The sequence below is a fragment of the Tachyglossus aculeatus genome, chromosome 3 (genome assembly GCF_015852505.1).
Source record: "Tachyglossus aculeatus isolate mTacAcu1 chromosome 3, mTacAcu1.pri, whole genome shotgun sequence".
NCBI classification, from domain to species: Eukaryota; Metazoa; Chordata; class Mammalia; order Monotremata; family Tachyglossidae; genus Tachyglossus; species Tachyglossus aculeatus.
Window position 1 is genome coordinate 106,999,427 of NC_052068.1, and position 14,042 is coordinate 107,013,468.

The window sequence follows — 14,042 nt, forward strand, 5'->3', positions numbered from 1 at the left end:
TATGCTGTGATGCCCCCTACCCTTAATCCCCTCATCTACAGCCTGAGGAACTGGGACATGAAGGCAGGTGATGGGCAAATTTAGAAACTCTTGCACATTAAGTATAGGCTTCGATTTGGCAACGGCTAGACCGACCTGTCTGCTGGGCGACTTCGACCGGGCTTGACAGATAACCAATTGCAAAACAAAGGAGAAGAAAAACAACTTATCTCTGTACTCTGGAAACGGGCCATTTCTCACAGTACAGAAAGATCTTGAATAAACACATCTTCCCAGGGTGACCTGGCCAATCGCCCGGGAACTTGTGCAATTGGCAAAAAGCCTTCTTGGTTTGCAAAGGGTTTATTAAGGCTCGTACGTTGGGGCTAACTCGGAATCTCACCCACGGACAGGACGCTCTGCCTGGAACCTGCTCATTCGGGACCCTGAAAGCTGAATCTGGGATTCCCCAGCATGAAACTTCAGGAGTTGGTGTTCCCCAGAATTGGTGATGTAACCCCTTTTTTGTGTGTTTGTTTTAACCCCTTCTTTTTTGTATTTGTTTGTTTTCTTCTTTCGTATTCCTTTCTTTACTTTGCTCCCCGGTAGTTTCGGGGGCAACTCTGGGGTTCTTACCCTCTCTGGGTCTTCGGACATCTCCGGACGTGGCCCGCGCGTTCACACCAGGAAGAGTCAGACAGAGGTTCAAAGCTTGGTTGCCATTTATTTGCTATCAGCGGTTACATGGTTGAAAGAGAGAGAGAGCGAGAGAGAGAAAGAGAGAGAGAGACAGACAGAGAGAGAGAGAGAGAGAGAGAGAGAGAGAGAAAGGGAGAGAGGCGCGAGAGCGGGCGCCCCCCCCCCCCCTTGTCTTGTTCGTCTCTTATACCCTCCGTTGCCCGGGGGCAGGGTTTTCTCAGGGGATGGCGTATCGAGGCTTTGCCATGTAGCACACACCGCCCTCCAGCCACTAGATTAACAATAGCTCTGTCCAGTCACGAAGCGTTTGCTCTGGTTCGCCCCCAGCCACCCGTTGCCAACCATCGCTGGCTGCGGATATGGCCTTGAGGTTGCCTCCGAGCCTTGCAGGTGCAAGCTTGTTTTTCTTGCCCTGGTCTCTTTATCTCCTGTTGTTGAGTCTGTTTGGCTTTGAGCCGTTGGGTACGGTTTGTGTGCACATACTCCCTGTCTCAGCGCCTTCCCACGCTCCCTGCGTCTTTCTATTAAAATTGTCCTTCTATTAAAATTGTAACGATACACCTATATTGCTATGTGTCTGCGCTTCTTTCTCTGAAAAAAGGGAACTTGTAGTCGCCGGTCTGAAACTTATTCGTTGGTTAACTGAAGAACTATTTCGTTAACCCAACAGCAGGAGAAGGAGAGAAGAAAGGAGAAGGGAAACAACGATGTCTCTCACTGTAGTAAGGCTTGGAGTGCATAAGAATTGTAGTCTGTGCTTTTCTTGGACCCCTCAGTGGAGGGTTCATGGCCACTGGTCAACATTTCAAGGTTCATAATGATAATAATAAAAGTGATATCTGTTAAGTACTTACCATATGCCATGCACTGTATTAGATATCGCTTGTTGGGTTCAACAACTAATCCAACGGCTCATACTCTGTCCTAATCCTCCTCGACCTCTCAGCTGCCTTTGACACTGTGGACCACCCCCTTCTCCTAAACACGCTATCTGACCTTGGCTTCACAGTCTCCGTCCTCTTCTGGTTCTCCTCTTACCTCTCCGGTCGTTCTTTCTCAGTCTCTTTTGCAGGCTCCTCCTCCCCCTCCCATCCTCTTACTGTGGGGGTTCCCCAAGGTTCAGTGTTTGGTCCCCTTCTGTTCTCGATCTACACGCACTCCCTTGGTGACCTCATTCGCTCCCACGGCTTCAACTATCATCTCTACGCTGATGACACCCAGATCTACATCTCTGCCCCTGCTCTCTCCCCCTCTCTCCAGGCTCGCATCTCCTCCTGCCTTCAGGACATCTCCATTTGGATGTCTGCCCGCCAACTAAAGCTCAACATGTTGAAGACTGAACTCCTTGTTTTCCCTCCCAAACCTTGCCCTCTCCCTGACTTTCCCATCTCTGTTGACGGCACTACCATCCTTCCCGTCTCACAATCCCGCAACCTTGGTGTCATCCTCGACTCTGCTCTCTCATTCACCCCTCACATTCAAGCCGTGACCAAAACCTGCCGGTCTCAGCTCCGCAACATTGCCCAGATCCGCCCTTTCCTCTCCATCCATACCGCTACCCTGATCGTTCAAGCTCTCATCATATCCCGCCTGGACTACTGCATCAGCCCTCTCTCTGATCTCCCATCCTCGTGTCTCTCCCCACTTTAATCCATACTTCATGCCGCTGCCCGGATTGTCTTTGTCCAGAAACGCTCTGGGCATGTTACTTTCCTCCTCAAAAATCTCCAGTGGCTACCAACCAATCTGCACATCAGGCAGAAACTCCTCACTCTGGGCTTCAAGGCTCTCCATCACCTCGCCCCCTCCTACCTCACCTCCCTTCTCTCCTTCTACAACCCACCCCGCACCCTCCGCTCCTCTGCCGCTAATCTCCTCACCGTACCTCGTTCTCGCCTGTCCCGCCATCGACCCCCGGCCCACGTCATCCCCCGCGCCTGGAATGCCCTCCCTCTGCCCATCCGCCAAGCTAGCTCTCTTCCTCCCTTCAAGGCCTTACTGAGAGCTCACCTCCTCCAGGAGGCCTTCCCAGACTGAGTCCCTTCCTTCCTCTCCCCCTTGTCCCCCTCTCCATCCCCCCATTTTACCTCCTTCCCTTCCCCACAGCACCTGTATATATGTATATATGTTTGTACATATTTATTACTCTATTTATTTATTTATTTATTTTATTTGTACATATCTATTCTATTTATTTTATTATGTTAGTATGTTTGGTGTTGTTCTCTGTCTCCCCCTTTTAGACTGTGAGCCTTCTGTTGGGTAGGGACTGTCTCTATATGTTGCCAATTTGTACTTCCCAAGCGCTTAGTACAGCGCTCTGCACATAGTAAGCGCTCAATAAATACGATTGATGATGATGATGTTCAAACACAGTGCTTACCCCACATAGCCTCTCAGTCAAAGTTGGAGAGAGTGCATATTTTATCCCCATTTTAAAGATAAGTAAACGGAGGCACAGAAAGGTTTGCTGACTTTCCCAATGTCACACTATCGACAGTGGCAGGCCCAGGACGAGAAACCAAGTTCTCTGAATCCCAGGCAAGTGCTCTTACCAGTAGAAACCCCAGACAATGCTGTGGTAGAACCATTCTGGAGTGAAGACTGGTTAAGTCAGATCCATGGTCAGGGCGACAAGTGCTTGAATCAACATAGCAGCAATTTGGATTGAGAGTTAAGGATGGGTTTCAGTGGTGTTGTGAAGGTACAACCAACTGGATTTGGTGACATATTGAATATGAGGGTTAAATGAGAGAGATGTCGATGATAATGGCAAGGGTACATATTTGTAAGAAAGTGGTGTTGTGTTGAACGATCCTAAAGGCAGCGGGAGGACAAGGTCTGGGGCAGAAGACGAGGAGTTCTGTTTTGAGCTTGTTAACTTTGAGATGACAACAGAAAATCGAAATAGAAATGTGTTGAAGGCAAGAGTAAATATGAGACGGCTGAGGAGACAGTCAGAGGTGAAGAATCAGCCACGCAGAGAAAATAGTTGAAGTCATGGGAGCGAATGAATTGTCCAAGGGAGTGGGTGTATCCGGATAGTTAAAGGGGATCTAGAACCGATCCTTGAGGGCCTCCAACATTTATAGGGTAGGAGGCCGACGCAACTGTGAAAGAAACTAGAAAGGAGCATAATACTAGAAAAGGACAGTGTTAGTGAAGTCGATGTTGGATGATGTTTCCACCAGAATTGGTGGCCTACAGTGTTGAAGGCAGCTGAGAGGACAAGGATGATTAGGGTGGAGGCCTTTGAGTTTGGCAAAAGGAGATCACTGGTAGGCAGTTTCAGTGGAGCAAAGGGGAAATCAACCAGATTGGCGTGAATCAAGGACAGAATTGGAGGAGAAGAAGCAGACAACTTGCTCAAGGGGTTTGGAGAGGATTAGTAGGCAGAACATAAGACAATATCAGGTGTGAGTTGTGGGGACAAAGAGGGTTTTTTAAGATACGTAATACGTTAGCATGTTTACAAGCAACGTGGAGGAAGCCACTGGGAAGTGAATGGTAGAAGATCTAGTCAGAAGCACTGGTGGAAGGTGTAGATTTTGAGAGGAGGTCTAGTCTTTACCATGATCCCTGTCAATAATGGGCAATGAACGATCTTGTGGGAGGGTGCAGTGAATACCTGCTGACTCACTGTCCTGGAAATATATCTGGATTATACCTGGAATCATATATCAATCAATTGTTTTTATTAAACGCTTTTTAGTGCAAAGCACTGTACTAAGCACTGGGAAGAGCACTGTAAAATAGAGTAGGTTCATTCATTCATTTAATTGTATTCATCGAGCGCTTACTCTGTGTAGAGCCTTGTACTAAGCACTTGGAAAGTACACTTTGGCAACAGAAAATAGTAGGTAGATATGATCCCTTCTCTTGATGCGTTTATAGACTAGTTGGAGAGACAATCATTAAAAGAAATTACGGATAGGGGAAGCAGCAGAGTATAAGGCTGTGGACAAAGTGCAGTGCGACTGGGGTGGGGTCAATAAAAAGGTTCTTAAAGGATACAGACCCTAATGCTTAGAACAATCAATAAATAAATGATACGTATTGAGCACGTACTACGTGCAGAGCACTGTACTATGTGCTTGTAAAACTACAGCACAACATGGCCACTGCCCTCAAGGAGGTCTGCCACTTGTCAGTTTTGAGACTTTAGGTGTCACGACTTATCTGTGCCTCAGTTACCTCATCTGTAAACGGGTGGATTAAAACTGTGAGCCCCACGAGGGACAACCTGATTTCCTTGCATCTACCCCAGAGCTTAGAACAGTGCCTAGCACATAATAATCGCATAACAGATACGATTTTAAAAAGGAGCTAAAATACTAGTTGGGGAGACAGGAATTAAAATAAATTAAAAACATTTGAAGTGGCTGTAAATAAACATATGGACATAAATATATCCCCAGACCATGTCTAATATCACGATGGTGACAGAATTCCTCCTCCTGGGATTCTCCGACATCCTGGAATTTTAGCTGATCCACACTGCGCTGTTCCTTCCGGTCTATCTGGCAGCCGTGATGGTGAATCTCTTCATCATTGCTGTAAACACCCTTGACCGGAAGTTCCACACCCCCATGTACTTGTTCCTCAAGAACCTGCCCATCTTTGACCTCGCATACATCTCCGTCGCAGTCCCCAAATCCATATTCAATTCCCTCACGAATGTCAACTCCATCTTTCTTCTGGGCTGCGCTGCCCAGGCATTTCTCCTATTTTTATTCGCTGGAACAGAGATGGCAGTACTCAAGGTGATGTCCCACAACCGCTTATGTCGCCATCTGCTGCCCCCACACTATGAGATCATCATGCCCCACGGGACCTGTTTACGCATGCTGGTTGCATCAAACAGCAGCTGTTTGAATGCCATCATGTACACAGCCAGCATCTTCTCTCTATCCTTCTGTGGCCCCAGCACTGTCCACTAGTTCTTCTGCGATGGTCCCCAGTTGCTAAGACTTGCATGTTCCACTGACTTTGCCCCAGATGATATGAGTTTAGCCATCAGCATCTGCTTAGTTTTCTTCTGCCTCGTGCTCGTCGTGGGCTCCTATGTCTGCATCTTCTCAGCCATGCTGAGGATGCCATCGGCAGAGGGTTGTTCTAAGGCCTTCTCCACCTGCATAACCAACCTGGTCTTCGTTGCTCTGTTCATCACGTTTGGCACATCTGCCTACCTAAAGCCAATATCAGACTCTCCCTCTGCACTGGACCTGCTGGTGTCTGTGTCTATGCTGTCGTGCCCCACCTACCCTTCGTCCCCTCATCTACAGCCTGAGGAACTGGGACATTAAGGCAGCAATGGGAAGGCTGCTATGGCCAAAACATCTCACAAATGAGGAAGTGTCTATCGGATAAAAGGTCCTTATTTACAGACTGCCCTGACCATGGCTATGATCTAACCAGTCTTCACTCCAGAATGATTTTACCTCAGCAGTGTCTGTGTGACCAAGTGGAAAGTGCAGTGGCCTGGGAGTCAAACTACCGGGATTCTAGTCCTGGGTCTGCCACTGTCTGTAGAGTGAAATTGGAAAAGTCACTAAAACATTCTGTGCCTCTGTTTCCTTTTCTGTACAATGGGGATGAAATGCCCATTTTCTCTCCTATGTAGACTTAGAGCCTGTGTAGGGTAAGGACTGAGTTTGAACCCAACAAACTATATCTAATACAGTGCTGGCATAGGGTAAGTGCTAAACAGATATCACGATTATTTTTACCATTATGAAGCTAGAAATCCTGACCAGTGGCCATAAACCCTCCATGCTGGGGTCCAGGAAAAACACAGACTACAATTCTTACGCACTGCATGCCTTACTACAGTGAGAGACATCTTCGTTTCACTTCTCCTTTCTTCTCTCCTTCCCCTGACTACACTGCCTCTCTCCCACTTCTCTCTTCTCCTTATTTTCCTCTAAAACGGAGAGGGAGCAGTCAGTCTGAAGCACAAATCGAGGGTTTGGTGAAAAACGGTGAGACAATTCTCAGGACACAAGATGGAGTGAGAAAATCTGAAATAGCTATCTTTCTGTTTGTTGTTGTTGGAGTGTAAACTCCTGGTGGGCAGATGACATAGCTCTACTTTCTGTTTACCTTTCCAAATGCTTCATACTGTGCATTGCACCTAGTGGGACCTCAATAAATAACATTCCCAATCAATCAATGGTATTCATTAAGTGCTTACTGTGTGAGGTGCACTTTGCCATGTACTTGGGAGAGTACAGTATAATCGCATCGGTAGACACAATTCCTTGCCTCGGATAGCTCACAGTCTTAGTAGAATGAACCAAATCATGAAGCTCCAACTGCTCTTACCCAGAAGAGATTTGATCAATCATTCAATGGTATTTACTGACTGCTTACTGTGTGCTGAGCACTTACTAGTCACTTGGGAGGGTACAATAAAATATAGTTGGTAAACATGATCTCTGGGGTCTGACTCACAGAACTCATGGTGGTTTATTAATTACTGGTGGTAAGATTGAGCTCCTTGAGGAGCTCCTTGTTTATGAACTGAGAACACATTGTCCTATCTGGACATTGATAAACCCAACTATTCTTCTCACTTCATTCGACCCTAAAATTTACCATCTCTCTGTGCTGAATTTACTAGTATGACCATATCCTGAATAACTCAAATCAGCCACTATCCTCCCCATGGCACTGCTGAGAATTTCATGTTACAATGTGGTTTTCCAACTCCAGTCTTTCTGTCCAGGTATGAAAAGGACGACTGTGTCATTTCTCTATTGTGTGACTGTTGTTGTCCTGTATGTATCTGTTTCTTGATACTCTGTGCTACGCATGGCTTCCTCAGGTTCAAGCTCCGTGACAAAGAGGGGAGCCTTGGGCTGTTTCCTGTGGAGACAACACTGGTGTCCGCCCACCCCAAGTGTCAAGAGTCCAACAACGAAAGCCTCTGCTGCCTTGGGGCATCTTCGGGTTGCCACAGCAGTTTGTTCCCTGCTCCCTCATTTTCTCCTTTCCAAACCACAGTCTGAGTTCAGCTACTGTGTCCTGCAGCACTCACCGAGAACCACGCTGTCTGCTGTTATCCCGGGATGAATGAAGGGAGCAATCAGGGTATCATAGAAGGGAAAGCAAGAAGAGGAAAGGAGAGCTTAGTCAGGGAAGACCTCCTGGAGGAGATATGCCTTCAATAAGTCTTCGAAAGTGCAGAGAGTACTTTTGTGTCTGATATGAGGAGGACGGGCATGTCAGGCCAGAGGTAGGACATGGGCAAGATGTTGGTGGTGGGATAGATGAGGTCAAGGTACAGTGAGACGGTTAACATTAAAGGAGGGAAGTGAGTGGGCTGGGTTGTAGTAGGAGAGTAGCAAAGTCAGGTAGGAGGGGTATAGTAATTGAGTGCTTTAAAACCTATGAGGAGGAGTTTTGTTTGATGCAGAGGTGGATAAGTGACCAGTGGAGTTTCTTGAGGAGTGAGGAAACATGGACTAAACATTTTTGTAGAAAAATGATCTGAGCAGCAGAGTAAAGTATGAACTGTAGTGGGGAGAGGCAGGAGGCCGGGAGGTCAGGAAGGGGGCTGACATAGTAATCAAGGCGGGTTAGGAGAAGTGATTGGATTAATGTCGTAGTAGTTTGGATGGGGAGGGAAGGGCAGATTTTAGCTATGTCGTGAAGATGGAATCGACAGGATTTAGTGATGTATTGGAATATTTGGTTTGAATGAGAGAAAGAGGAGTCAAGGATAAAACCAAGGTTTATTTATCAGTGAAGAGGGGTTCGAAATACAGGCACAGTGATCGAGAGAGGATCTGCATCTAAAAACTGTTTGTGTAGTAGGATGCCCTCATAAATCAATTCATCGATCCACCAAACCTACTATTCGACCATTTACTGTGGGCAGAACACTGAACTAAGCACTGGAAGAGTACAACAGAGTTAGTAGATATAATCCCTGACCCCAAGGGGCTTTCAGTATATTAGGGAAGTCATAGCTCCTACTTGCCATGCTTTTGCCAGGCTTGTGTCTGTTGAGTTGGCTTCCAGGTGCTGACATATTGCGTTATCATGGTCATTCTGAGACTGAGGAGAAGCCAGAACCAATTCCTCCCTTGTTGTGCCCTGGGAGGACACAATTGCCCCATCTCTGAAACCAGATGGCCTGCCCCATTGGTTCGGGCCTAAACTCTAGAAAACCTTTGTGAATTGTACAGCTCGCACTTCTGGGACTTTATGGTGGACAAGGCTGTGCCAGTCACAGAACAGTCCAGCCCCAGGTGAGAATCTATGGTGCTTAAATCAAAATTATTTTACAGTTAGATAAGCTTCACAAGATTCAATCGATCGCCTACAGACCGACAGGATGATGAGAGCAACAGGGGCAACTAAGCACAAACACACCCCAGGTCAGTGGGTTCCTCCTGAAATGGATGGGGTTGTTCAAGAATTCACTCCAAACACGATGCTAAATGCTGAGCTAAACACAAGTTATCCATACGATGTGGGGGAGAGACCACCCTCTAGATCTCAGCAGGGGAAATTAGGGATTGAGAGGGAAAGACCTCTTAGAAAAAAAAATGTGATTCTTTTAAGGCTTTGAAGATAGGGAGATAGACTGCCAGACATGAACAGGGAAAGAGTCCCAAGCTAGAGGCAGGGCTTAGGCAAGTGGTCAGAGGTGAGGTAGAGAAGATCAAGGTACGAAAAGTAGGTTGGCATTAGAGTAGTGATGCATGTGGCCTGGGTTGTAGTGGGTAATCAGCCAGGAAGATATGAAGGCCTGGCCGATTGAGAATTTAAAAGCTGAGAGCAGGGCCATTTCTATTCGTTGTGGAGGTGAATCGTCAACCACTGGAGATTTTAGAGGAATTAATCAATCGATCAATCATATTTCTTAAACGTTTACTATGTGCAAAGAACTTTACTAATCATTTAGAAGAGTACAATATAGCAATAAATAGACACATCCCCAACCCACAACGAGCTTACAGTCTGGAGAGGGAGACAGACATTAATAGAAATAAATGAATTACAGATATGTACATAAGTGCTGGGGGGAAGATGGGGAGGTGAAGAGAGGATACAAATCCCAGTGCATTGGTGATGCAGAGGGAGTGGGAGAAGAGGAAATGAAGGGTTAGTTAGGGAAGACCTTTTGGAGATTAAATGCTTGTGATAAGACCTTGAAGGGGAGGATGATCCTCTGTCAGATATGAAGAGCAAGAGCACTCCAGGTCAGAGGTATGATGTGGGTGAGAGTTCGGGAGTGAGGTAAATGAGATTGAGGTGCAATGATTAGGGTGACATTAGAGGATTGAAATGTGCTGGTTGGATAGCAGTAGAAAATTGGGAGGGTAAGGTAGGAGGAGGCAACGTGATTGAGCTCTGTAAAGCCAATGGATGACCTTGTGGGAGGATGCAGTGAATACCTGCTGATGCACTGGCATGGAAATATATCTGGATTCTACCTGGAATCATATTTAAATCAATTGTATTTATGAAGTGTTTTTTGGTTCAAAGCACTGTACTAAGCACTGGGAAGAACAGAATACAATAGGGCTGGTAGACAGTGATCCCTTCCTTTAAGGGGCTTACAGACTACTAAGAGAGACAAGCGTTAAAATAAATTGCAGATAGGGGAAGCAGCATAGTATAAGGCTATGGACGAAGTGCTGTGCGACTGGGAGTGGGGTGAATATCAAACTTCTGAAAGGATACAGACCCTAAGGCTTAGATCAATCAATAAAGAAAAGATATTAATGAGCATTGAGTACGAGCAGAACACTGTACTAAGTGCTTGCAAAATTAGAGCGCATATGACCACTGCACTCAAGGAGCTCTGCTACTTGTCAGCTTTGTGACTTTTGGCAGGTCACTTAACTTCTCTGTGCCTCAGTTTCCTCATCTGTAAAAACGGGGATTAAAACTGTGAGCCCCACGTGGAACAAACTGATTACCTTGTATCTACCCCAGCGCTTAGAACAGCGCTTGGCACATATAGTAATTGCTTAACAACTGCTATTAAAGTAAAAAGGAGCTAACATACAAGTTGGGGAGCCAGGCATTAAAATAAATTACAAATAGTGGAATTGGCAGCAAATAAAGACATGGACATAAGTGCTGTGTGTCTGTGGATGGAGTGAGCAAAAACATTTTCAAAGGGTACTGATTCAAGTGTATAGACGAAATAGAACAGAAGGTCAATAACGTGGGGAAATGAGAGCATAATGAAAGCTACTTGGAAGAGGTGTGATTTAGTAGGGATTTAGAAGATGGTGTGAGTAGGAGTATCACTGCAGTAGTTGCATGGCCAAGTGGAAAAGACTACAAGGCTGGGAGCCAGAGGACTGACTCTGCCCCCTGCCTGCTGGGTAATCTTAACATTTCATTTAAAGTCTTAGGGCCCCAGTTTCCTCACCTGTAAAACGGGGATTAAGAACAGTTCTCCCTCCTACTTAGATTGTGAGGTGCTGTTTATCTTGTATCTACCCACGCACTTAGAACTGCGTTTTGAACAAAGTAAGTGCTTAACAGATACGCCAATTATTATTTTTTGCTGTTGTATCTGGGTCAGAATGCACTCCTGCCCCCTGTCACCCCATCACATTACAAAGTTTCTTGAGATTAGTTATAGCTCGTCCCCAGAAAACCCCCAACACTAATAGTAGACTCAGAAGATGCTCAGTTTGGGATGTTGATTTTGCACCATTCTTCACTCTCACAGGCAGCTCATGACATCTCCCAGACCATGTCTAATATCACGACGGTGACAGAATTCCTCCTCCTGGAATTCTCCGACATCCGGGAGTTGCAGCTGATCCACACTGAGCTGTTCTTTCTCTTCTATCTGGCAGTCATAATGGGGAATCTCCTCATCATTGCCGTCACCACCCTTGACTGGCACTTCCACACACCCATGTACTTCTTCCTCAAGAACCTGTCCATTCTGGACCTCGGCTGCATCACTGTTACAGTCCCCAAATCCATCTTCAATTCCCTCACAAATGTCAACTACATCATTCTGCTGGGCTGGGATTACGAGGTATTCCTCTTAATTTATTCGCTGGAACAAAGATGGCTCTGCTCACAGTGATGTTCCACGACCGCTATGTTGCAATCTGCTGCCCACTGCACTATGAGATCATCATACCCCACAGGGCCTATGTATGCATGTTGGCTGCCCCTTGGTTCAGCAGCTGTTTGTGTGCCATCACATACACAGCCAGCACCTTCTCTCCTTCCCTCTGTGGCCCCAACACTGTCCACCAGTTCTTCTGTCACAGTGCCCAGTTGCTTGCATATTCCATTGACTATGGCCCAGAAGATATGAGTTTAGCCATCAGCATTTGCTTAGCTTTCTTCTGCTTCGGGCTCATCGTGAGCTCCTACATCCGCATCTTTTCAGCCATGCTGAGGATGTCATCGGCGGAGGGTAGCTCCAAGGCCTTCTCCACCTGCCTACCCCACCTGTTCGTCGTCACTCTGTTTCTCACGTCTGGCTTCTCTGCCTAACTAAAGCCAATATAAGACTCTCCCACTGCACTGGAACCGCTGATGTCTGTGTTCTGTGCTGTGGTGCAGCACAGCCCGAGGAATCGGGACATGAAGGCAACAATTGGAAGGCTGATATGGCCAAAACATGTCCCAAAGGAGAAACCATCTACTGGTAAAAGTTCCTCTCCACGGATTGTCCTGACCATGGCTCTGACTTAAACAGTCTTTTATCCAGAATGGTTTTTATCCAGAATGGCATTTTCTGGGTGACCTAGTGGAAAGAGCATTGGCCTGGGAGTCTGATGATCTGAATTCTAGTCCTAGGTCTGTCACTGTCTGTAGTGTGATATTGCAAATGTCAGTAAAGCTTTCTGTGCATCCTTTTCCTTTTCTGTACAACGGGGATGAAATACTCATTCCATCTCCCATTTTTACTGAAACACTATGTAGGGTAAGGACTGTGTTTGAACCCAGAAAATTGTATCTAATACAGTGCTGGCATATGGTAAGTGCTTAACAGATATCACAATTATTATTATCATTATGAAGCTTGAAATCTTGACCAGTGGCCATAAACCCTCCATGGTGGGGTCCAGGAAAAACACAGACTACAATTCTTATGCACTCCATGCCTTACTACAGTCAGAGACATCTTCGTTTCAATTCTCCTTTCTTCTCTCCTTCCCCTGATTACACTGCCTCCCTCCCACTTCCCTTTTCTCCTTATTTTCCTCTAAAACGGAGAGGGAGCAGTCAGTCTGAAGCACCAATCGACGGTTTGGTGAAAAACGGTGAGACAATTCTCAGGACACAAGATGGAGTGAGAAAATCTGGAATAGCTATCTTTTTATTTGTTGTTTTTAGAGTGTAAATTCCTGGTGGGCAGATGACATATCTCTCCTTTCTGTTAACCTTTCCAAATGATTCATACTGTGCTTTGCAATTAGTGGGATCTCAATAAATACCATTCCTAATCGGTCAATGATACTTATTAAGTGTTTACTGTGCGAGGAGCACTTTACCAAGTGCTTGGGAGAGTATAGAATAATAGCATCGGTGGACACAAACCCTTGCCTCGGGTAGCACACAATCTTAGTGGAATGATTCAACTTAAGAAGCTCCAACTGCTCTTGCCCAGCAGAGAATTCATCAATCATTCAATTGTATTTATTGATTCCTTACTGTGTGCTGAGCACGTACTAGTCACCTTGGGAGGGTACAATAAAATGTAGTTGATAAACATGATTTCTGGGGTCTGACTCACAGAGCTCATGGCAGATCATTAATTACTGGTGTTACGATAAACCTCCTTGAGGGCAGGGTCGTTTTAGAACTCAGAACACAATGTCATATCTGGACATTGATAAACCAACTATTCTGTCACTGCAATTGACCCTGTAATTTAACATCTCTCTGTGCTGAATTTTCTAGTATGAGGATATCCTCACTAGCACAAATCAGCCACTATCCTCCCCGTGGTCCTACTGACAATTTCAGGTTACAGTGTAGTTTTCCAACTCCAGGCTGTCTTTCCAGTTGTGAAAAGGTCAACTGTGTCATTTCTCTACTGTGTGACTGTTGTCCTGTATTTTCCTGTTTCCTGTTACTCTATGCTACCCTTGGCTTCCTCAGGTTCAGGCTCCGTGACAAAGAGGGGAGCCTTGGGCTGATTCCTGTGGAAACAACACTGGTGTCCCCCAACAGCAGGTGCAAAGGTTTCCAGCACCGAGAGCCTCTGCTGCCATGGGGCAACCTCGGGTTGCCAGAGCAGTTTGTTCTTGGCTGCCTCCTTTTCTCCTTTCCAAATCGCAGTCTGAGCTGAGCTCCTGTGCCCTGCAACACACACCGAGAACAATGCTGTCTGCTGTTATCCCAGAATGAATGAAGGGAGC

General features: G+C 46.1%; 1 protein-coding gene across 1 annotated transcript; it reads left to right on the plus strand.

Moving 5' to 3' along the window:
* The first annotated feature begins 4,792 nt into the window (after positions 1-4,792).
* On the plus strand, positions 4,793-12,168 carry LOC119925369 (olfactory receptor 14A16-like). The gene is made up of 4 exons (XM_038743447.1): positions 4,793-4,813; positions 5,166-5,324; positions 11,471-11,698; positions 11,926-12,168. The coding sequence occupies exons 1-4, from the start codon at positions 4,793-4,795 to the stop codon at positions 12,166-12,168; spliced, it is 651 nt and encodes a 216-aa protein (XP_038599375.1).
* The last annotated feature ends 1,874 nt before the right edge of the window (positions 12,169-14,042 follow it).